Source organism: Hemitrygon akajei, chromosome 1 (assembly GCF_048418815.1).
Source record: "Hemitrygon akajei chromosome 1, sHemAka1.3, whole genome shotgun sequence".
Classification (NCBI taxonomy): domain Eukaryota; kingdom Metazoa; phylum Chordata; class Chondrichthyes; order Myliobatiformes; family Dasyatidae; genus Hemitrygon; species Hemitrygon akajei.
Window position 1 is genome coordinate 83,232,005 of NC_133124.1, and position 24,666 is coordinate 83,256,670.

A 24,666-nucleotide genomic window follows, 5' to 3' on the forward strand; every position below is an offset into this window, starting at 1 on the left:
TAATGTCCTAGTTAAGATTTCTACTGTTACGTTGAGTTTTTTTTATTTTAAAAGTTTTCTGCAAAAGCAGTGTATCTTGCTCATAAATGTGTTTTGGCTTTGGCTAACAATAAAGAGCCATGTTGTCCAATGTTGTGACAGCCAATCGGGGGTGTCTTGAAATGTGTTGTAACTTTCTGCCCAGTGGGGTGCCATGGAGCATTTGAGAGGGCTGGGCAGGATTAGTTTTCTGAAGGACAGTGGTCTTGTTTGGGGTCTTTTGGTGGGAGCTACAGAGCAGGGCATGCCAAATACCATTCAAAGGAGAGACTGTTGTACGAAGTGTTTATGCAGATAAATGGTTCAAAGGAGGAAGCGCCAATATTCCTGAGTTAGCCAACTCGTTCGAGATTGTCTTTGAGGGAAGTTTGAGCCATGGTGTCTTTCACGTAGTATGTGGGTTCAGCATGTGAGTAAAGCATTACCCCTGACTACACCAGAAATGAGCTTTAACGTTTATGCACATGTTGGACTGGTTTAACTGTAATGGGCCCTTTTATTAATTTTTTCCTGCTAACTGTTTGATAAAGTTGAAAATTTGGTAACTGTACTTTATAATTTTAGGCTGGTGTAAGATCTGTCATTTCTTGGTGATCAATAATTGTGTATGAGGCAGTATTTACACAACATTCGCTATAATCAGTGTTCCTCAACCGGAAGACCAACTTTCTTGTTTGGTTGAATCCTAAATCATACTGACCCAAGACATGTATTGCTTAAGAAAGGTGGCCTTCTCACTGCTGAGTCATGTGGCTGTTACCAGTTAGCTAACGAACGAAGTTTGTGTATGAGCCAGTGAAAAGGTTACATAATCAAAGAATAATGCTTGAATGTATAGGATAGATGAAAATTTTCTGCATTTATGTTGTGAATTCTTTTTTCTCTGCTTCTGGAGACTATAGACAAAATCATACTGATGAAATTTAGGATATTGAGTGAATTAGTCATTAGATACTGATGTGCAATAGACTGAAGTCATATGATCAGTCTTGACGTTACTCAATGGCAGAGCAACTCTAAACTGATCTCACTTGTATATCTTTAATGTGATTTGACTTATTTAGGCAAAGGGAATTCCTTTCACTTGTCTATCTTGAGACTCATCTGAAGAGGCAAGAATGAGTATTTCATTTTAAGTATAAGTACTGTCTTTGAGAAATGATTATTTTGTGCCTAAAGTATGTGTACAATAAATCTTATCCTCTCTCTTGCCTCCTAACCTTTACATTTCTCACAGAGCACTTGCCCGCAATCATCAGGCACTTAAGCAGATAATTTGTGGAAACAGTCCACTTCAAAAGATAGACTTCACTCAGAATTTTCCTGGTGAAGAATTGGTATCAGAAGGTATTTTTTTCTTCTTATTTTCCAGATTAATTAGTCACACATAGTAGTTTTCATGATTGTTTTTGAGTTACTGACATTGGATGCTAAATTTCTACCCATTAGGTTCAAAGTTTTTCAAAACTATTTGACCAGCCATTTCTATTTAGAAATACATTAATGATTTTATCTTATAATCTTTGTTTTGAACTTGTAAGTAGACAAGGTCTTGTATTTGTGATGAAAAATTGACATCAAACTTTTAGTTGTAGGTTTTATGTCAATTATTATTATTAGAGTTAATGTGCAGACATAGTTAAGCAGGGGTCTGAAAATCGAACCATTTTTTTGTTTCTTCTGTAATTTTCTGATAAACTGAAGCTACATTTGCAATATTTTGTCCTAAGGTTGCAAGAACCTGAACAATGTAGACCAAGCAGAATTGGGCTTCATTCAGTTACTAATGTAAGCATTGTGGATGGCTTTAGCATTTTAGAGATGGTTTCTGCTCCTGATTGCATTTCCTATATTGGAAAGTTGAGCAGACTCCAAAGGCAAATTTTCATTATTACACTGGTTGCACTGTATTTGAAAGTTAAATTTGTTTGTCAAAGTTTTCAAAATAGTAAGCACAGGTAATAAAAGTAATTAGACAACAGTACGTAACTCCTAACAGAGATACTAAAGTTACTCTTTGGGGTTTTTTTGTGTAGTCTATGACATACCAAAGAGACCAAATGATGTCCATATTTTCTATGGAAATCAGAAAAAGGTGATGCTTTCTGTAATTGCAAGTTCTGCATTCCGTGAGGCTAATCATTCAGAAGGCTTGGATTCAATTTCATCTTCTCAAGGGATGAGTGTTGGTTCAGAAAGGTATTTGAAGTTTTCGTTGTTATTTTACATGGGTTATTTAATGGTTTTGTATTTTAACTTTGAACTATATTTAAGATCAAACAGTGTTCTGTTGCTGTGTGTAATTAAAAAATGCTTATTTGGAAGTAAATTGAAGTTTGAAAGTTCTTTTTATTGTAATTCTAATAAAACTGCTTAGAAGTAGACAATCATGCTGATGCAATTTTCATTACAGTGTACTTGGAAGTTCAGAAAGAAATCCATCTAATGCATCACTGGATGTTCTTCCAGTAAGAGGACCTCAAGGCTCTCCATTGCTTTTACATGATTCTAATCAAGTGCCAAACCAGTCATCCAAGCCCAAATCATCATGGGTATTGCGGCCTGAACATTTAATTCTTACTCTGTCATCTGGTAAGTGATGCGGCACTGTAATTACCTTGTAGCTAAGGTAAAGAAAAGTATCATACACAAAATGCTGGAGGAACTCAGTAGGCCGGGCAGCATCTATGGAAAAGGGTACAGTTGACGTTTCAGGCCGAGACCCTTCATCAGGACTGGAGGAAAAAGGATGATTCAGGGTAAGGGGGTGGGGGGGGGGGGGGGGGGGGAGGAAGAAAAAAACACAAGGTGAAACTGGGAGGGGGAGGGGTGAAGTAAAGAGCTGTAAGTTGATTGGTGAAGGAGATAAAGGGCTGGAGGAGGGGTGGTCTGCTAGGAGAGGACAGAAGGCCATGGAAGGAAGAAAAGGGAGAGGAGCACCAGAGGGAGGTGATGCGCAGGTCAGGAGATAAAGGTGAGAGACGGAGATAGGAATGGGGAATGGTGAAAGAGAAGGGTGGTAACTGGAAGTTCAAGAAATGGAGAGAGTGGAGAACAGTGCATTCAGAAGAAGTGAGTTTGGAATAGGAGAGAGGAGTGGTGAATTCGAAACGGTTGATGTCCTGTCAGCAGTTAGCAATGATAAGATCCAAAACAGGCAGAAGACCAAAGCGGTGTGACCAGGAAGAGGAGGGTTAAAGACAGGAAACAGGGTCATCGGTGTGGGGTGGAGAGCCCTTGCCAAAGAAGTAGGCCCAGAGACATCAGCGGAAGAAGAGCTCAGTATCATGGCGGGGGCGGAACTCACTGAGATGTGGGCGCAGGGGGACAAAGGTGAGGCCCTTACTGAGGACAGAACATCCTGTCCTCAGAGGAGGGAAGGTGCTCCTTTTGAATGCACTACTCTCCATTCTTTCTGCACTAATCCTCACCTCACCATCAAACCTGCAGTTAAGGACGATGCTGTAGTAATCTAGCAGACTGACCTCTACGTTGCTGAGACCTGGCGACAACTGTCAGACACCATCCGTTAAACAGGACCCCACACTTTCACTGACCTTATTAATGCTGGAGATCTCCCATCCACTGCCATTTCTGTCTCCTACTCAAGATCCACAAACCTGCCTGTCTTGGTAGACTCATTGTTTCTGCTTTTTCCTGCCCCACTGAACTTGTATCTACTCACCTCGACTCGACTCGGTTTTCCCCCCACCTCCCATGGATTTCTACCCATATCCATGTCACTAAACACACTCTTGATCTTTTTAAATTATTTTATGTTCCCTGGCCCTGATTATCTTATTTTTACTATGGATGTCCAGTCCCTATACACCTCCATCCCCCACCAAGAAGGCCTCAAAACTCAGTTTCTTTCTGGACACCAGACCCAACCAGTTATCCTCCACCACAACTCTCCTCCATCTGGTGGAACTTGTCCTCACTCTAAATAATTTCTGCTTTGGCTCCTCCCACTTCCTTCAAACAAAATGGTGTAGCCATGGGTGCTTGCATGAGTCCCTGCTACTTTATGCCTGCCTTTTTGTCAGCTATGTGGGAAGTCTATGCTCCAAGCCTACGCTGGTATCACTCCCCAAGTTTTCCTATGCTAAATTGATGACTGCATCGATGCTGCTTCCTGCACTTGTGCAGAGCTCGTCAACTTCATCAACTTTGCCTCCAACTTCCACCCTGCCCTCAAATTTACCTGGTCCATTTCCGACACCCCCCCACCCCTTTTCCAACCTCTCTGTCTCTATTTCTGATCTTATCTACTGGTGCCTATTATAAACCAACTGACTTTCGTAGTTACCTGGAATAGTTACCTCTTCTCACCCTGTTACTTGTAAAAACGCTATCCCCTTCTCTCAATTCATTCCAGAACTAAGGAGATGTCCTTCAAAAAAGGGGCTTCCCTTCCTCCCCTATCAATGCTGTCCTCAACCCCATTTCTTCCATTTTGCGCATGTCTGCCCTCATCCTACCAGGGACAGGGTTGCTCTTGTCTTCACCTACCATCCTACCAGCTTCCATGTCCGGACCGTAATTCTCCATTACTTCTGCCGTCTCCCATGGGATCTCATCATCAAGTACATCATTCCCTCCCCTTCCCCCCCCCCCCCCCCCAACTCTCTGCTTTCCACAGGGATCGCTCCCTACGCAACTCCCTTGTCCATACGTCCCTCCCCACTGATCACTTGCCTGGCACTGATCCTCGCAAGCAGAACAAGTTCTACATCTGCCCCTGTATATCCTCCCTCACTACCATTCAAGGCCCCAAACAGTCCTTCCTGGTAATGCAACACTTTACCTGTGAGTCTTTTGGTGTCATCTACTGGATCCAGTGTGGCCTCCTGTATATCAGAGAGACCTGACGCAGATTGGGAGACTGCTTTTCTGAACACCTATGCTCTGTCTGCCAGCAAAAGTGGCATCTTCCAGTGGCCACTCATCTTAATTCCACTTCCCATTCCAACATGACAGTAGGCGTAGCTATGAAGTCACACTCAGGTTGGAGGAGCAACAACTTGTATTCTGTCTAGGTAGCCTCCAACCTGATGAAATGAACATCGACATCTCAAACTTTTGGTAATGCCCCACACCCCCCACCCCACTACTACCATTCCCCATTCCTATTTTCCCCATCTCAACTTATCTCCTTACCTGCCCATCACCCCTCTCTGGTGCTCCTCCCCCTTTGTTTTCTTCCATGGCCCTCTGTCCTCTCCTATCAAATTCCCCCTTTTCCAGTCCATTATCTCATTCACCTATCAATTTCCCAGCTCTTTATTTCATCCCTTCCCCCTCCTGTCACCTTGTGTTTTGTCCCCCCCCCCCCCCCCCCCAAACCACCTTACTCTGACCTCATCTTTTTTTTCCTCCAGTCCTGATAAAGGGTCTTGGCCCAAAACATCAACTGTACTCTTTTTCATAGATGCTGCCTGGCCGCTCAGTTCCTCCAGCATTTTTTGTGTGTTGATTGAATTTCCAGCATCTGCAGATTTTCTCTTGTTTGTGGTGAGGAATAGTATAATAGAGAACTTCTCATTAGTTAGTTCAAGAATGGTACTGCAAAACAGCTTGTGTTTCTCCTTTCAAATGGTCCAATTCAAACTGTCAAGAAAATAAAGCGTTTTCTAACTTGCAAAGATCGTAAAGTGAAGGAGGTTTAATCTCATTTTCTCTTTATCTTCTGAACAGTGTTTAAGCCTTTGAACTTAAAATGTGTAATCAGTATTTCTATCTGGCTTTGAGATGTTAAAGGGTTGGAAAATGGGAATAACGGGTTAAAATTGCTGCAGACATGTTCTGTTCTGAGTAATCCACCTGTGCTGCTTTCAGACTGACAACCTTGCAGATATTATGTTTTATGGATTGAGTTCTGCTTATCTGTCTCACACCTCCTGCTACGTGGTTTTGCAAGAATTGAGCTAAGTGCTCTTTGTCTCGTAAGCTAGTTCTATAAATTGTAACACGTCTAAGTTAGACAATTCGATACAGACCCGCAATCCTTGTCTCACCTGTAGGTGTCAGGATGTGGTAGTCTACTTATACTTTGCTCTCTGAAGGCACTGAACTAAGACTAAAGATAAGAAACGACGGTCAAAGAGTGAGAAGTTATCTCATTGTGCACGTTGTCCTGGTTGTCTGAATTTGACTGCCTTTTGAGGTGATTAAGTGATCTTTGTCTCAAAGTACCACTGTTGCTGGGCATGTGACTATGAGGTAGCTAAAAAATTGTCTCCTGCGTACATGACAAAAACAGTATTAAAAACTCCCTATCTCTGTGCTTTGAGAGAGACCTCTGGTACAGGCCGCCTGTGTGTGCATAAGGAGGGCTCTCTCTAGTAGCGAGCTACTAATAAAAGCTTTTGCTTTATCCTCCGTAGTACTGTGTGTCCTTGCATCGGGTTAACGGGTAATAATTAGAAGTAAGGTTTAACAGCTTCATTGTTTTTCAACCTCTGTCACCTCTCCCATATAGCTTTTACTATTAACTTACTTCTTGCGTTAGGTCTACCAGTGCATGTAAAGCGTTCCCTCCAAATGAACGGCAAGTTAATTGTATTTCTGTAAATTTAATAAACTTTGGTGCTCATGACATGGTATCACTTTGTTTTTCCAAATTACTATTTTCATGCGGTCTATAATTGTAACCCTGCCTTTCTGGTCACCTATTCTTTGCATTGTATCTTTCACTGTTCTAATGAAGCTGAACAGAAGCTAAAAGAATAGTCTTTAAGTTTTATGATAACATGTACTGTATTAAAAGTTCCTGGCATAATGATTAACTTTTTGTTTCCACATATGTTCCCTTACCTCCTGAGTTTTTCCAGCATTTTCTGTTTTTAGAGAATTTTGGCTAATGTTGGAAATTGAAAATAGTACACATCATATTATGATATAGAAGGAAATCTATTTGACCCATCAAGTTTATGCCATTTCTTAGAGAAGTCTTCTCTTATTTTTGTACAACTTATTTTCCCACATGTGCCCATTTTTTTGTCTCTTGTATGATTTTTCTGACTGCTATCTTCATTGGAAGTCATTTTAGGACAGCCAATTAATCTACTAAACAGGTCTTTGGAGTGTGAGAAGAATCCATTTAACTAAAGGAAATCAATATGGTGACATGTGAAGACTCTGCACAGACGGCATCAGAGGTCATGATTGAACCTGGGCTGCTGAAGCTGTGATTTATCCTTTACTGTGGATTTGCTAGCCATGTTGTATTGAATATCTATGCACTTGATAAAAACCAACTGAAGTCCCACAGGGTAGTGGTGAATTCTTCGCCTATTTGCATGTTTTTTATATATATATATATCAATCAAATTTGTTTCCCCTTTTATAGATGGATTGGTACCAACTGGACGGGTACAGATTATAAACCATTCCACTAGATCTTTGTCTTTTGAGCTGTCTTGGCCAGCGCACACTTTAACAGTGACACCCCAGCATGGAGTTGTTGACCCAGAGTATGTACAAACTTGTTTAGCATTCAAATGCAAAGGTATTTTTTAAATTACAAGTTGAAATGTAAGTTGTATTGCTGCCAACTTCTATTTTCATTTTTATTTGTTTTGAAAATAAATTTGAGATAAAGATTTTGGGAACCAACAGCGATTAAATTGTATTACATTCACAACTGGAAGAAGCATTTGTAGTGCAAGGTATCTCCATGGCATTGTATCTTTAACAGGCGATCATTCTGAGCAGCACATGCCAAATGCATCTCTTCAACAAACCAGCTCAAAAGATTCCACAGAGATCTGTATGTAAAACTGGGAAGAATACATTGGAATATCATGCGTTTTATATAAAATCAGGCAAAAACAAAGAGGATCACTTGTTCAAAATATTGGAACTCCCAACAAATATAATTAGAGAACCTTTAGGTAGAACTTTGAAAGCTCTGAAAACTTGTGCCAACCAAATGGCAGGAGCATTGCTACAAGCGGATGTTTCCACTTGCTTCAAAAAGGCAACAATTATACCAGTGCCTGAGAAGAATAATGTGAGCTACCTTAATGACTATTGCCCAATTGCACTCACATCTACAGTGGTGAATGCTTTGAGAGGTTAGTCATGACTAGACTGAACTCCTGCCTCAGCAAGGACCTGGACCCACTGCAATTTGCCAATGGCCACAATAGGTCAACGGCAGGTGCATTCTCAATGGCTCTTCACATGGCTTTAGACCACCTGGACAACACAAACACCTATATCAGAATGCTGTTTATCAACTAGAGGTCAGCATTTAACACTATAATTCCCACAATCCTGATTGGTAAGTTACAGAACCTGGGCCTCTGTACCTCCCTCTGCAATTAGATCCTCCACTTCCTAACCGGAAGACCACAATCTGCGGATCTCCTCCTCACTGATAATCAACACTGGTGCACCTTGGGGGTGTGCTTAGCCCGCTGCTCTACTCTCTCTATACCCATGACTGTGGCTAGGCATAGCTCAAATACCATCTATAAAATTGGTGATGATACAACCATTGTTGGTAGAATCTCAAATGGAGATGAGAGGGCGCACAGGATCGAGATATACCAACTAATGGAGTGGTGATGCAACAACAGCCTTGCATTCAACATCAGTAAGATGAAAGAGCCGATTGTGGACTTCAGGAAGGGTAAGACGAAGGAACACCTACCAATCCTCAGGGATCAGAAGTGGAGAGAGTGAGCAATTTCAAGTTCCTGGGTGTCAAGATCTCTGAACACCTAACCTGGTCCCAACATATCGATGCCATTATAAAGAAGGCAAGACAACGACTAAACTTTGTTTGGAGGTGAAGAGATTTGGTATGTCAACAAATACACTGCAAAACTTCTATAGATGTACCATGGAGAGCATTCTGACAGGCTGCATCACTGTTCGGTATTGGGAGGGGCGGGGGAGTTGGGACTACTGCACAGGACCGAAAGAAGCTGCAGAGGGTTGTAAACTTAGTCGACTCCATCTTGGGTACTAGCCTACAAAGTACTCAGGACATCTTCAAGGAGCGGTGTCTCAGAAAGGCAGTGTCCATTATTAAGGACCTCCAGCACCCAGGGCATGTCCTTTTCTCACTGTTACCATCAGGTAGGAGGTACAGAAGCCTGAGGGCACACACTCAGTGATTCAGGAACAGCTTCTTCCCCTCTGCTATCCGATTCCTAAATGGACATTGAGCCCCTGAATGCTACCTTACTTTTTGAATATATATTGTTTTTGCATGATTTTTAATCCATTCAATATATGTATACTGTAATTGATTTGCTATTATATATTTTTCTTCTATATTATGTGTGGCATCGAACTACTGCTGCTAAGTTGACAAATTTCATGATGCATGCTGGTGATAATAGGCCTGATTCTGAATAGCAGAGTTGGAAAAAAGGCAGTTTACCACTGTCTGCTAGTCGTTAGGGGTAGGCAATTAATGTTTTCCTCTGAAGCATAATGTTAATATATAAAAATATTTTTGAACCATATCAGATATTTTTTATTTTCTACAAAATTAACTGAAAGAGACTCGGTACTTGCTGAATTAAGTTGTTCAGCAGTTAGTTAGCTTTAACAGAGTTAAAGGTTCTAAAATGTTTGAAATGCATGAATTCATTCTACCATTTTACATGTTATTATAATGCCATTTTTTAAAATACAAAATCACATAACAAAATACCACTGTTGTAAAGCTTGTCTATGAGCTTGTCAACATGAGTACCAATTTTTGAATTTTATATTGTAAATGCAGATACAGGAAATTACAATTTATTTCAGCTTAATAGTGAACACTGATTAGCTTTTTGCAAAATCCAAGTCAAAACTTAGTTGCTTATTTTTAACCTTCTAAGTTTGGACTAGTATTAGTATTTGACTAGAAGAGCATGATGTATTTTTTCCCCCCTAAAACAGTCACACACACGATTTATAAGTCTGGACTTTAGGTACCAAATATCTAAGCATGAGCAGCTCCAGGCAACTAACTGGATTGAAATACCGAAAGTGTTGCCTGGAAAACTTGGCACAATACAAGGTCATGAACTTGTTTTTGTAGTCTTTTTCCCTTCCTTTTACCTACTCTGACTTTTAGCTACATTGTGTAATATAATGAAGATCTGGGGAAAAAGACAATCGGCTTTGGGCTCAGAGTTTGATGTCTTTATTTGGAATTACAGAAAACTGCAGGATAAGTGAAGAGTGCAGTAGGGTTGCATTCTTAGACATCTATTCACATGTCCTTGGATTAGAGAGGGCATGGCAAAAGAGAGGCTCAGCTGTGACTGCAAACCCACTCAATAAGAGACATTGTATCCAAATTGTATTGGCCCAATGTATTGAGTAACTAAAATTTTTAAATTTGACCGAATTTTTTCTTTTGCATTTTGTGTTCATTTAATTTACTTTATCCCACAAATTCCATTAGAGCATATTTTATTCCACATCACAAATTTTTGGTAGTGATTTTGAATTCCAAAATGGGAAACTTCATAAACTGGCCATAACATGGGCACATTTGCTTCTAATATCTAAATGAGGATTGCAAGTGCATTGAAGTTTTTCCGGTAAAGAATGATAAATCCATAGTTACATAATGCTTTGCTGTTTTCCATCAGGAGCCATTTGCTAATACTTGTGAGTCCAAATCCTTCTCTCATTGCTAAACCTTCTGCTGTGCCATGGAGTGGACAGATTTATGTGCACTGTGATAATTATCAGCAGGTAGGAGACAAATGATATCATTTTGGGTTATTTTTTGATGTGGGATTTCCTGTTTTATTCAAAGTAAAGTCAAAGTAAATTTATTATCAAAGTACATGTGTATTCTGGTGACTACTGCATGTGACAAGCAAAATGAAGTAGGGCTGGAAGAGTTGACATGCATGGAGAAGAGTTTTCTTTATTTGTTTACAGGATTGCTGTTAGTATAAATGTTATTTGATCATTAGTTTTCCATGGACTGACCAACCGCCAAGTCAATTGGGACATCAAGATGTATGGTCTGAGGCTGCAATAGGATATAGATCAGATGGAGATTAATGTTGAGCATTGGCAGATTGAAATTAGTTTTGACATGCAAGTTGATGCATGTTGGAATGTCAAATGAGAGTCAATTATGTGCAGAAAGTGGAGCATGAAGGAATCTTAACCAGAGTGTCTTGAGGGTTCAAGTCCATAGTTCCCTGAAAATGGCAGCATAGATGAATTGGGTGGTAAAGAAGGGATTTAGTGTGCTTGTCTTCATAGGTATGTAATGTTCTGTAACTTTATAAATACTTGGTTTGACCACACTGCGAAGAGTACAGAAAATGTTGCCTGGATTGAATATTTTAGTTATGGGAAGAGATTAGATTGTAAGCCTTGTTTACTCTCAAACAAGAGGCTGCAGGGTGACCTGATAGAGTTATGTAAGATTATAATTGACATAACTTGAGTAGATTATCATAATCCCTCTTCCATGGTAGGGGTATCAGACACAGTCACCTCATTTAAGAGACACTTAAACAGACACTACAAATACATCATATCTAAGTGTATACCAATACACTTCTATTTTAACTAAAATTTGTGTTCTCATTTTAAAAGATAGAAGCTTAAGTCTTGCCAAAATAGGCTAGGCCATTTGAGTATTAACATTAACAAACTCACCCAGTTATAATGTAAACAACAACACACACAAAATGCTGGTGGTGGAACACAGCAGGCCAGGCAGCATCTATAGGGAGAAGCGCTGTCGACGTTTCGGGCCAAGACGCTTCTCCCTATAGATGCTGCCTGGCCTGCTGTGTTCCACCACCAGCATTTTGTGTGTGTTGTTGTTTGAATTTCCAGCATCTGCAGATTTCCTCGTGTTTGCAATTATAATGTACTTTTATTTCTGTATTATTCTGTGTTCACAAGTAACACGTGTTTTTCTTTTCAGTTGATTAAAGTACAAATTCGGGAAGATGTCACAATGGATACTTCTGCAGCTACACAAAGTCCAAATGTAGTATTGGACACAGAGCCTTGGGCTCCTAACCTACATGTATCAAAAACTCCATCAAAATCTCCGCCTAGCAAATTAAAGATAAAGAATCGAACTATACATTTTCCTAATACTGCAGCTGGGTCAAGTTCAGGTAAATTAATGAACATTTTAATTACTTTTGTCAGTTTTCAATACTCTGTTTATAAATATTGGAAAGACTACATGTTTAAAAAAGTTAGCGGAGACTTCCATTACTATTCCATCACCTGATCCTTTAGGATTGACTTTGGTGTATATCCATTTTGTTCAACTGATGAGAACTGTCAATTAGAAGTAAATAAGTTAGTGAGGTCAGCTGAGAAGATCATCTCTTCCTGCCATCACGGACATTTACACTACACGCTGCATCCGCAAAGGAAACAGCATTATGAAGGACCCCATGCATCCATCATACAATCTCTTCTCCCTCCTGCCATCTGGGAAAAGGCACCGAAGCATTCGGGCTCTCACGACCAGAGTATGTAACAGTTTCTTCCCCCAAGCTATCAAACTCCATAATACCCAGAGCCTGGACTGACACCTTGCCCTACTGTCCTGTTTATTATTTATTGTAATGCTTGCACTGTTTTTGTGCACCTTATGCAGTCTAGTGTAGATCTGTAGTCTAGTGTAGCTTTCTCTTTTTTTTTTATTACGTAGTTCAGTCTAGTTTTTTGTACTGTGTCATGTAACACCATGGTCCTGAAAAACGTTGTCTTATTTTTACTATGCACAGTACCAGCAGTTATGGTCGGAATGACAATAAAAGTTGACTTAACTTGACTTGATAGTTCTGTCCATTTAGTCTCTCCCCTATTCTCCCAATGAAGAGATTCAAACAAGAACTTTTTGCAAGTTCAGTGTGCATGTGTCAGACTTTAAAATATTCAAAGGCTTTGTAAAGCAGCAAAGGTTGTAAGCCAGTTTTTTTTGACCAACAATTGAGTTCTGCAGGTGGTAGGATTACAGAGGAAAATTTTGAAGGAGAGCGGGTTTGTACTTGTTGAAAGACTGATGTCCATGAAGTGGATGATCAGGTGTTTAGGAGAAGTAATGTTGGTGGATTAGGCTGCAACTTTCATGGACAGCATGAATTCAGAAGAGAGTGAGAGGAGAAAAGATTCACTAGGAAAGAATCTGGGAAGAGTTGTGGGCACTTTGGAAGATGAGAAAAAGGGAGCGAATGGCAGAAGTTGCTGACTAGATGGTTACAGTCTTGATCGTGAGCTCTTTTGACAGACTGAAAGTGAAGGAGGATATAGGAGATGGATTTAAGGTCATGGCTTGCAATGGAAGAAATAGAAACAGTTGATCCAAGTCAAGTTTATTATCACGTGCAGAAGTATAGTGAGGTACAAGTGTATTGTGTCTGCTGGAATGTGAAGCAACAAACAATCTGCTGGAGGAACTCTATAGATTGAGCAGCACCTGCAGAGAGTACAAGTAGAGGGGCTGACTTCTGTATAGAATTATTTTAGTACTGCATGGTCTGTGTTCTTTTTGGAAGTACTATACCTATCCCTTCAAAAAATTTTCTCTGTCATCCTGCCACCTACCACCCAATGTACTGAGGGAGTGGGAACTAAATTTAGTTTGCTTTGTCTATATGCAAAATTAAGTCTGCTGTAATTATTATGGTTATTACATACATCTCTAATTTCACTGTTAATGTTCTGTGCCCTTAATTTTCATTACTACTTGTGGCCCAATATACAACTCCCATTAATGTTTGTGTCTTTGCTGTTTCTCCTCCCTCCCATCCACCCACAGATTCTATATGGTTTTACTGAGCACAGGCCCTTTCTTTCTACTGCCCTTAGCCTAGTCTTCAATGTTATTTTCAATTTGCTTGTCTGTTTTTTAAATAACTAATTATGCTGTGGTACTTTCCAGATTTGGTCACTTTGCAATCATATCTTTACTGGGTATTGTATTTTGTTATTACTTCAGTCTTGTTACAAATGCTACAGCATTTGAAGAAGAGCTTTCAGTTCTGCCTTTGCATTTTTTTTTTGCTCTCTCTGGAATTGGAGCTTTACTTGATTTTGTATGCACTGTCCCTTCCTCATGCTCTGATCATTAGCCACTTTGTTACCCTGTCCTATTGCTTTGCCATTTCCCTTAATATTCAAAATTTATCTCTCCAGAATGTCCATCTGTCCTCAGTATTTAATTTAAAACCTTAACTGTAGCCCTGAGGAATCACATGACTGGAACAGTGAACTTGGCCCATTCCATGTGCAAGTGTGATGGCTCTCAATGAAACAGCTCTTTTCCTAGAGCTGGTTCTGTTTTGGTTTTTATTGATGCCCATTTCTCCCAGACCAGTCTTTGAACTATGCATTCAGTTCTCTGATCTTATTTAACCCTGTGCCAAAGAAAAGAAGTAAGGTTACTTTTGCAATACATGATAATCCTGGTGTCTTATATTTGAAGAGTGCAACACGCAGTAACGTTTTGTGGTTGAGGTCTGATGATGAATGGCAAAACCTATATCCATTTGTACCTGTATCCTTGTCATAATCCAGGATGAATGATAGATATCAGCAGGCACGCCAAGTGAATACCCTTACTTGTGATTAAGTAGGGCCAAAATTAGGAGGAATGATGGTTGCTCCCATTAACTGAATGAAAGGATAGGACCTCCAGCAATGTACTATTCTTTCAGTATTAAACTTTTGTCAGCCTAAATTGTTTGCTATAGGCTCGTCACGTTTCAATCTGCAACCTTCTCTCCCAAGAAAGTTACCCTTGACCGAAGGTTGTGCAGCATAAAAGTACAAAGGATTTGTCCTTGTATTTTTTTTTTAAAAAGGACTTACACAAAAAAAATCTTTTAATCTCAAACAGAATCATTGCTGGAAATTGAAAATAATGGAGAAGAAACTGTACAGTGGTTTTTATCATCATTTGCGCCTCCATACGTAAAGGTAAATTGACCCTCAAACGTTCACGTTTGTTGCCATTTGTGATTTTCTGCAGTTGAACATTTTTAAATTAGTTTGTTATTGTCACATGTACCAAGGTACACTGAAGACTTCTGCACATCATCCATTCTGTTACAATAGTGCATCGAGTTAGAACGAGGGAAAAGCAATTACAGAATATAGTGTAACACTTACAGAGAATGTGCAATGCTGCCAGACAATAAGGTACAAGACTATAACATGGTAAATTGTGAGGTCAAGAGTTCATCTTATCGTATTTTAATGATCATAAGGCTTGTAAATTTGTTTAGTTCACCAAGATTTTTGCAACTATTGTGATTTAAAGATTAGCTGCTACCCAATTCATTGCCAATTGTATATACCTTCACAAACTAAGTAAAACTAGCCACTGCATTAAAGATTAACTTTATGCTGATAGTTAGAAAGCCCATTGAACTGTAGCAGTCTTGTTAATGATACAGAAAGGCATTTGAATGCTAGGAAAAAGGGTGCTCTTTGGGGTGGCACAGTAACATAGTGATGAGCAATAGTGGTGCCAGGGACCCAGGCTACTTCTGTATTTGTATGTAAGGAATTTGTACGTTCTCCTGTGATCACATCGTGTTCCTCAAGTTCTTGGTTTCCTCACACATTCCAATGGCGTATAGGTTTTTGTTAATTGTCATATGGGCATAATTGGGTGGCATGGGCTTGTTGGGCCAGAAGGGCCTGGTACAATGCTGTATCTCTAAATAAATAATCAGATTAATCTCTCTTCCAAGCCTTGAGCCCTGTAGATTATTGTATGTAGAGCTATAGGTAGAAATAATGAAAATATTGGCTAAGGGGTCCTGTGCTTATATTATTTTTTTGATTGTTTTCATGCATTTCTACAACACTACAACAATAAAACCCAAGACCAAAATAAGAGATTAATACAGTGCAAGATAACCACACAATGACAATATGATTCAAAATAATGATAAAAAAGCACCCAAACTAAAGTCGTGTAAAGTTAGTACCCACCCCTCCCGCAAGAGAAAAAAAACTCCAGACCAACCACAGCAAAATGTAGGAAATATAAATCAGAACATTCAAACCCCCAAAACTGTACATGAAAATAAGACCAAAAGATAATGCCTACTACCAAGAAAAAAAAGCTGAAAGTAAGGGACTGAGAAAAGAACTTAATCTAAGGAAAAGTTACGAAAATATTCTAGAAAAGATCCCCACACCTTATAAAACTTTATGTCCGAATTAAGAAGTGAGTAGTGAATTTTTTCAAGGTCTAAACAGGACATACTATCATTGAGCATGCGTGGGTGGGGCAACATCTCTCCACCTAAGAAGAATTAAATGTCTAGCCAGAAGAGAAGCAAAAGATAATGTTCAACGCTTAGTTGGACTCAAATGTACATCTGTCTCAATCAAGGAACCAAAAAGAGCAATCAGAGGGTTTGTGCTTATATTCAAATAGTGTGATGTATTTTTTCCCATCTACAATGGATTTAAGCTCCTTCATCTTCCCATGTTTTGTAGCTTTAAACTACACCGCCTGTTACAGATTCATGTTGCAAGCTTTGTTTTTTTGTAACCGTGTCCTTGTGTTTATTCATTCCTATCTCTCATCCCTTAATGATGATCTTCAGCAGTATGGTTCTAAAGGGAATTCCTGGTCTGTGTGTTGTGCTGTTGGCAATGTGTTTTGCACCTTGGCCCTGAAGGAGTGTTGTACCCAATTTGGAAAAATAAATTTTGTATTTTAGCAAATACAGTGGATTCTGGTTAATTGGGACACGGGGACCAATACATTTTGGCCCAATTCAGTGGCTGCCCAAAGAGCCGAAGTTTCATGGAAATAATTTTTTTTAAATAACAAATTGTGTATTTTAAAAAAGTACAGAACAAATTAGAATGCTATTATAGTACTATAAAACTATCAGTTCCTAATAGTTAACGATTAAAAATTATTCACTCTGAGCACAATTTAGTGTCAAACAGCCACACAAATGCACACAACTGATGCTAACTAGAAACTGTTCGGCAACAGTCTCCTGTTCCAATTAAGTGTCAGAGTGTCCCAAACAAAGAAAGGGATTCCCGGCTATTTTCTCGATTAGTATTTTTCCTTTGAGTTGTCCCAAATACGCAGCTGCCCCAAGTAACTGATGCCCAATTAAACAGAATCTAGTGTATATCAACATTCCCTAAGGATTTAACTAGCAGGCAAAGCCAAGGGGATGTAGTGGATGTAGGGTTTTTGAATTTCTAAAAGAACTTTTGCTGCGATGTCACAAAAAAGGTTACTGCATTTCAGCAGGGAGTTGTGAACAATGTATCAGTTTGAACAAAAATTTGCTTTACAGAAAACAGTAGGACTAACCAGATAATTTTCAAATTGGCAAGTATAATAGGAAAGAAATGTACAGTACTTTGAACAGACAAACAGAATGTTGGTTGGAAACTACTGTATGTTAAATCTTTTTCAAGTGTATTCTACCTTTCTAAATGCTCTTAAGTTCAAAGAGAAAGACAAACAATGCTGGAAGTACAAAACAAAGCACAAATAGTTGTAAATTTCATTGGATCAGGCAGCATCAGTGAAGAGAATCAGCATTAATATTTAAGCTCAGCAACTTTGCATTAATATTTGTTCCATATCTTGAGTATTATCAACCTTTTGTTTTATTACCATTTAAAAAATTTATTACTATTATTTTGTTCTTTCGTGTTTTTTTTGTGCTGCATTGGATCCGGAGTAACAATTCTTTCGGTCTCCTTTGCACTTGTGTCCAGGAAATGACATTAAACAAGCTTGAATCCAATATGTATATTTGCTCTTTTCGATAGAAATGTATGTGATAGCATAATAAAACATGTATTTTCCTACTCTGACCCTCTCAGATATCAGTGTGCTGATGAAGGGGCTTGACCCAAAATATTGATTGTTTATTCCCCTCCGTAGATACTGCCTGACTTGCTGAGGTCTTTTGGAACTTTGTGTGTTGCTCAAATTTTCCAGCATTTGCCGAATCTCTTGTGTATATGTTAGTGGCTTGTTTTAATACCTCTATTGGTAGGGTATTTGTTACTTCTTGTGTATAAACTTTTGCTGTATTCAACAGTGGGTAGATGACAGTGGAGATATATACAGGGCAACCTATACTGCCTTCCGATGCTCCAGAGTGTCTGGAACACTGCAGGGACACAGCACGGTGAAGGTAAGAACTCATTTTCATACAACAGTTTTTCTCTAAACACTTGATTTTGATTGCATTCATGCAATATTGAAATGAGTGAAGAAGTATAATTTTGTTTACAAATAATGTATGAAAATTTATTTCAGGGTGATGAGGTGAAAAACAAAACATCTCTCTTATCAATGATAAATTCAAAATATGATGCCTGGCAGCTACACACAGTGCAGTGATTGGTTCGTCGGAAAAATATTATTATCAAATGGAAAGTGCTTAAGTTGCCTTTAAACTGTTGCTTTGCCTAATAATACTTTGAGCTGGGCCATTCTTCTGTAAGTCCCTGCTCCCATCATTGCAAGAGGGCTTTCAGTACACAAGTTCAATGGTCAAAGCTCATGGCCCAGTATCAACCTCCAGCTTCCCAGGACAAAGGCACAAAACATAGGTTTTTCCCAACAAACAAGGTCTGGTCCACAGGTTGAGATTCTAAGTTGGAGAAAGGCCAATTTTGATAGTATCAGAAAGGATCTGGCAAGTATGGATTGGGACAGGCTGTTTACTGGCAAAGGTGTACTTGGTAAGTGGGAGGCTTTCAAAGGTGAAATTTTGAGATTACAAATCTTGTATGTTCCTGTCAGAAGGTAAGATAATAGGTTCAGCTATCCTGGTTTTCGAGAGATAGCAGCACTGATTTAAAAGAAAGTGCATTGCAGCTATAGGTAGGTGGGAACAAATGAGGTGTTTATGGAAATGCAAGAGAACACAAAGAAATCAGAGGGCTAAAAGAAGGCCCAAGGTTGCCTTGGCAGACAAGGTGAAGGAGAATCCTCAGAAAATCTACAGATATGTTAAGAGCAAAGAGATTGCAAGGGACAAAGTTGGTCCTCTGAAAGATCAGACTGGCAATCCATGTTTGGAACCAAAAGAGATGATGAAGATCTCATAATATATTTCTTTACATCTGTATTTACTCAGGAGCTGGACACAGTCCATCAAAATAAGGCAAAATGATGTCAACTTCATGAACTGTATACAGATTACAGAGGAGAAGGTGTTTGCTGTCTTGAGGAAAATTAGGGTGGGTAAATCCCCAGGGCCTGACAAGGTGTTCCTTGGACACTGCGGAAGGCGAGTACTGAAATTGATGGAGCTCTAGCTGAGATATTTATATCATACTTAGCAACAGGGTGAGGTGCTGTAGAATTGGAGGATAGTCAATGTTGTTCTGTTGTTTCTGATCACATCCATGATATCCTTAAGTGGGAAGCTGAACAGCCAGAGGTCATGGTATATATTGTTGCAAATGACATAGGAGAAGGGAGGAGGTCCTGAAAACAGACTACAGGGAGTTAGGAATGAAGTTGAGAAGCAGGACCTCAAAGGTAGTAATCTCTGGATTACTGCCTGTGCCACGTGACAGTGAGTATAGGAATAGAGTGAGGTGGAGGATAAATTTGTGGCTGAGGGTTGGGGGCAGGGATTCAGATTTCTGGATCTTTGCGATCTCTTTTGGGACAGGCGTGACCTGTACAAAAAGGACGGGTTGCACTTGAATCCGAGGGGGGACAATATCCTGGCAGGGAGGTTTGCTAAGGCTCTTGGGGAGAGTTTAAACTAGAATTGCTGGAGGATGGGAACCGAACTGAAGAGACAGAGGAAGGAGCGGTTGGCTCACAAATAGAGAAAGCTTGGAGACAGTGCGAGAGGGAAGATAGGTGATAGAGAACGAATGCACACAAACCGATAGTTCGAGATGTGTCTATTTTAATGCAAGAAGCATCATGAATAAAGCATAGAGCGTGGATCAGTACTTGAAACTATGATGTTGTGGCCATTACAGAGACTTAGATGGCTCGGGCAGGAATGGTTACTTAGTGTGCCAGGCTTTAGATGTTTCAGAACGGACAGGGAGGAAGGCAAAAGAGGTGAGGGTGTGGCATTGCTGATCAGAGATAGTGTCACAGCTGCAGAAAAGGAGGAAGTCATGGAGGGATTGTCTACTGAGTCTATGTGGGTGGAAGTTAGAAACAGGAAGGGGTCAATAACTCTACTGGATGTTTTTTTATAGACCACCCAATATTAACAGGGACACCAAGGAGCAGATAGGGAGACAGATTCTGGAAAGGTGTAATAATAACAGGGTTATCGTGTTGGGAGATTTTAATTTCCCAAATATTGATTGCCATCTTCCTAGAGCGAGGGGTTTAGGTGAGGTGTTTGTTAGGTGTGTTCAGGAACGTTTCCTGGCACATTATGTAGATAGGCCTACAAGAGGAGAGGCTGTACTTGATCTGGTATTGGAAAATGAACCTAGTAAGGTGTTAGGTCTCTCAGTGGGAGAGCATTTTGGAGATAGTGATCACAATTCTATTTCCTTTACTATAGCATTGGAGAGGGATAGGAACAGATAAGTTAGGAAAGCATTTAACTGGAATAAGGAGAAATATGAAGCTATCAGGCGGGATCTTGAAAGGATAAATTGTAAACAGATGTTCTCAGGGAAATGTATGGCAGAAATGTGGCAAATGTTCAGAGGATATTTACATGGAATTTTGCATAGGTACGTTCCAATGAGACGGAAAGGATGGTAGGGTACAGGAACTGTGGTGTACAAAGGCTATTGAAGATCTATTCAAGAAGAAAAGAAAAGCTTACAAGAGGTTCAAAAAAACTAGGTAATGATAGAGATCTAGAAGATTATAAGGCTAGCAGGAAGGAGTTTAAGAATGAAATTAGGAGAGCCAGTAGGGGCCTTGAGAAGGCCTTGGCAAGCAGGATTAAGGAAAACCCCAAGGCATTCTACAAGTATGTGAAGAGCAAGAAGATAAGATGTGAGAGAATAGGACCAATCAAGTGTGACTGTGGAAAAATATGTATGGAACTGGAGGAGATAGCCGAGGTACTTAATGAATACTTTGCTCCGGTAAAGGATCTTGGCAATTGTAGGGATGACTTACACCAGATTGAAAAGCTTGAGCATATAGACATTAAGAAAGAGGATGTGCTGGAGCTTTTAGAAAGCATCAAGTTAGATAAATCTCTGGGACCGGATGAGATGTACCGCAGGCTACAGTGGGAGGTGAGGGAGGAGATTGCTGAGCCTCTGGCAATGATCTTTGCATCATCAATAAGGACGGAAGAGGTTCCAGAGGATTGGAGGGTTGCAGATGTTGTTCCCTTATTCAAGAAAGGGAGTAGAGATAGGACAGGAAATTATAGACCAGCGAGTCTTTCCTCAGTGGTTGGTAAGTTGATGGAGAAGATCCTGAGAGGCAGGATTTATGAACATTTGGAGAGGCGTAATATGATTAGGAATAACCAGCATGGCTTTGTCAAAGGCAGGTCGTGCCTTACAAGCCTGATTAAATCTTTTGCGAATGTGACTAAACACATTGATGATGGTAGAGCAGTAGATGTAGTGTATATGGATTTCAACAAGACATTTGATAAGGTACCCCATGCAAGGCTTATTGAGAAAGTAACGAGGCATGGGATCCAAGGGAACCTTGCTTTGTGGATCCAGAATTGGCTTGCCCACAGAAGGCAAAGAGTGGTTGTAGATGGATCATATTCTGCATGGAGGTCAGTGACCAGTGGTGTGCCTCGAGATCTATTCTGGGACCCCTTCTCTTCGTGATTTTTATAAATGACCTGGATGAGGAAGTGGAGGGATGGGTTAGTAAATTTGCTGATGACACAAAGGTTGGGGATGTTGTGGATAGTGTAGAGGGCTGCCAGAGGTTACAGCGGGGCATTCATAGGATGCAAAACTGGGCTGAGAAGTGGCAGATGGAGTTCAACCCAGATAAGTGTGAGGTGGTTCATTTTAATAGGTCAAGTATGATGGCAGAATATAGTATTAATGGTAAGACTCTTGGCAGTGTGGAGGATCAGAGGGATCTTGGGGTCCGAGTCCGTAGGACACTCAAAGCTGATACACAGGTTGACTCTGTGGTTAAGAAGGCATATGGTGCATTGGCCTTCATCAACCATGGGATTGAGTTTAAGAGCCAAGAGGTAATGTTACAGCTATATAGGACCCCAGTCAGACCACACTTGGAATACTGTGCTCAGTTCTGGTCCTCTCACTACAGGAAGGATTTGGAAACTATAGAAAGGGTGCAGAGGAGATTTACACGGATGTTGCCTGAATTGGGGAGCATGCCTTACGAGAATAGGTTGAGTGAACTCGGCCTTTTCTCCTTGGAGCGACAGAAAATGAGAGGTGACCTGATAGCGGTGTATATGTGAGAGGCATTGATCGTGTGGATCGTCAGAGGATTTTTCCCAGGGCTGAAATGGTTGCCACGAAGACACAGGTTTAAGGTGCTAGGGAGTAGGTACAGAGGAGATGGCGGGTAAGTTTTTTTTACTCAGTGGTGTGTGTGCGGAATGGGCTGCCAGCAACTGTGGTGGAGGCGGATACGATAGGGTCTTTAAGAGGCTTTTAGATAGGTACATGGAGCTCAGTAAAATAGAAGGCTATAGGTAAGCCTAGTAATTTCTAAGGTAGGGATGTGTTCGGGACAATTTTGTGGGCCAAAGGACCTGTATTGTGCTGTAGGTTTTCTATGTTTCTAATAGGTTGAGTGAATTTTGCCTTTTCTCCCTGTAGTGACGGAGGATGAGAGGTGACCTGATAGAGGTGTATAACTTGATGAAAGGCATTAATCATGTGGACAGACAGAAGCTTTTTCCCAGGGCTGAAATGGCTGTTATGAGAGGGCACAGTTTTAAGGTGCTTGGAAGTAGGTACAGAAGAGATGACAGGGTTAAGTTTTTTTTTACACAGAGTGCAGGGAATGGTCTACCAGCGACGGTGGTGGAGGTGGATACAATAGGGTCTTTTAAGAGACTCCTGGATAGGTACATGGAGCTTAGAAAAATAGAGGGCTATGGGTAACCCTAGGTAATTTCTAAAGTACATGTTCGGCACAACATTGTGGGCCAAAGGGGCTGTATTGTGCTGTAGGTTTAATATTCAGATTCAGATTCAGTTTATTGTCATTTAGAAACCACAAATGCAATGCAGTTAAAAAATGAGACAACGTTCCCCCCAGAATGATATCACAAAAGCATATGACAAAACAGGCTCACCAGAAAATCCACGTAATGTTTGGCAATCCCCAATCCAGAGTCCGGAGAGGCTGCTGCGTATTAATATCGCGCTACCGTCTAGTGCGTCCCCAGAAAGGAGCTCCAAAGCCACCAGACAAAAACAAGACCATAAACTAAAGCTACAAGACCTGCACAAAACCACATAATTACAACATAGCAAACAATAGCATAATTGATAAAAAACAGACTATGGGTACAGTAAAAATAGTCCAAGATGTTAAAGGACTGTAAGTTAAAAAGAAATCACCACAGTTTCCACAAGTCCCCAGGGTCCCAACAGACTCGCCATCCCACACTGGCAGCAGAAGGGAGTACCCCCACTATGGACAAGGTGCCGCCCTACTCAGCCTCGCAGATGCAGCACACACCGAAAGCGACCTGAGTCCGTCGAACCTCTGAGCCAACAACCATCCCCTCTGGCACAGCTTCTCCGAGCACCATCCTCTGCCGAGCGTATTAAGTCGGCCCCGCCAACGGCCATTGGCAACACGACCCCGAGGACCTGGGGGCCTGTTCTTCCCAGCAGAGTCCTGGACCTCACAGCAGCAGCAACGAAGAAGGTCTTCCTGGAATTTCCCAATGTTTCTCCGTGCTTCCACATCCGTTTTCAATCGATTATGATTGCACACGGCACCCCACTTCACAAATAACAGATAATCAGTTCCGGAGTGGCCACTGTAAGCTGTGTTGCGCCGCCATCTTGGATAATATATTTAAGAAAGGCTCTAAAAATAAACTAGGAAATTCTTGGCCCGTGAGCCTGACATCAGTCGTGGAAAAGTTATTGTAAGGTATTCTAAGAGACCAAATACACAAGTATTTGGATAGACATGGTTGGCAAATTGCACTGGGACCTTGTCAAAAGCCTTGCTTAACTCTACATAGATCTACACTGCTCTCATCATTGAAGGGTATTGCGGTTAATGTCGTCTGTGGATTTCCTTAAGGCCTCTGTCAAGGTTCTCTTTAGGAGTCTGGTCCTGAAGGTCAGAGCACGAGACCAGCTGCATTCAGAAAATATTTGGACTTTAATTGTATTCCTAAAATTTGAAATTGCTCAAACTCAAAGAAGCAGTACTAATTATTGTGATTAATGAAGTTACTTTGTGATCTCTTCTAGTTGCCTGTCTCTTTCATGCCTCGAGATAAGGGGGATTATGCTCAATTTTGGGATCTGGAATATCGTCTGGTTGCAGAGCCACATATAAAGAACAAGATTCAGTTTCAACTTCGTGGTGTGGTAAGTGAAAATGAAGGCTTCTGTTTTTGAAATGAGTGCGATCCATTTGGGTATGTGAGTGTATAACTTTGCATGACATGCAATTTAACCTAGGCAAAAAGAGAGATGTGGTTTTGCACAAGAAATTTAGTGTTTTTGACCATA

The 24,666-nt window shown here is 40.4% G+C and overlaps 1 protein-coding gene across 4 annotated transcripts in view; it reads left to right on the top strand.

Annotated features, from left to right (window-relative positions):
- Positions 1 to 24,666, top strand: part of cep192 (centrosomal protein 192) — a 200,383-nt gene that overhangs the window by 153,785 nt on the left and 21,932 nt on the right. For all 4 annotated transcript variants that reach the window (XM_073046717.1, XM_073046708.1, XM_073046697.1 and 1 more), the window contains 9 exons: positions 1,277 to 1,386; positions 2,076 to 2,238; positions 2,453 to 2,631; positions 7,391 to 7,514; positions 10,647 to 10,752; positions 11,954 to 12,152; positions 14,891 to 14,970; positions 18,093 to 18,188; positions 24,403 to 24,522. In XM_073046717.1, coding sequence (XP_072902818.1) covers positions 1,277 to 1,386; positions 2,076 to 2,238; positions 2,453 to 2,631; positions 7,391 to 7,514; positions 10,647 to 10,752; positions 11,954 to 12,152; positions 14,891 to 14,970; positions 18,093 to 18,188; positions 24,403 to 24,522 — 1,177 coding nt within the window. The remainder of the gene's footprint in view (positions 1 to 1,276; positions 1,387 to 2,075; positions 2,239 to 2,452; positions 2,632 to 7,390; positions 7,515 to 10,646; positions 10,753 to 11,953; positions 12,153 to 14,890; positions 14,971 to 18,092; positions 18,189 to 24,402; positions 24,523 to 24,666) is intronic.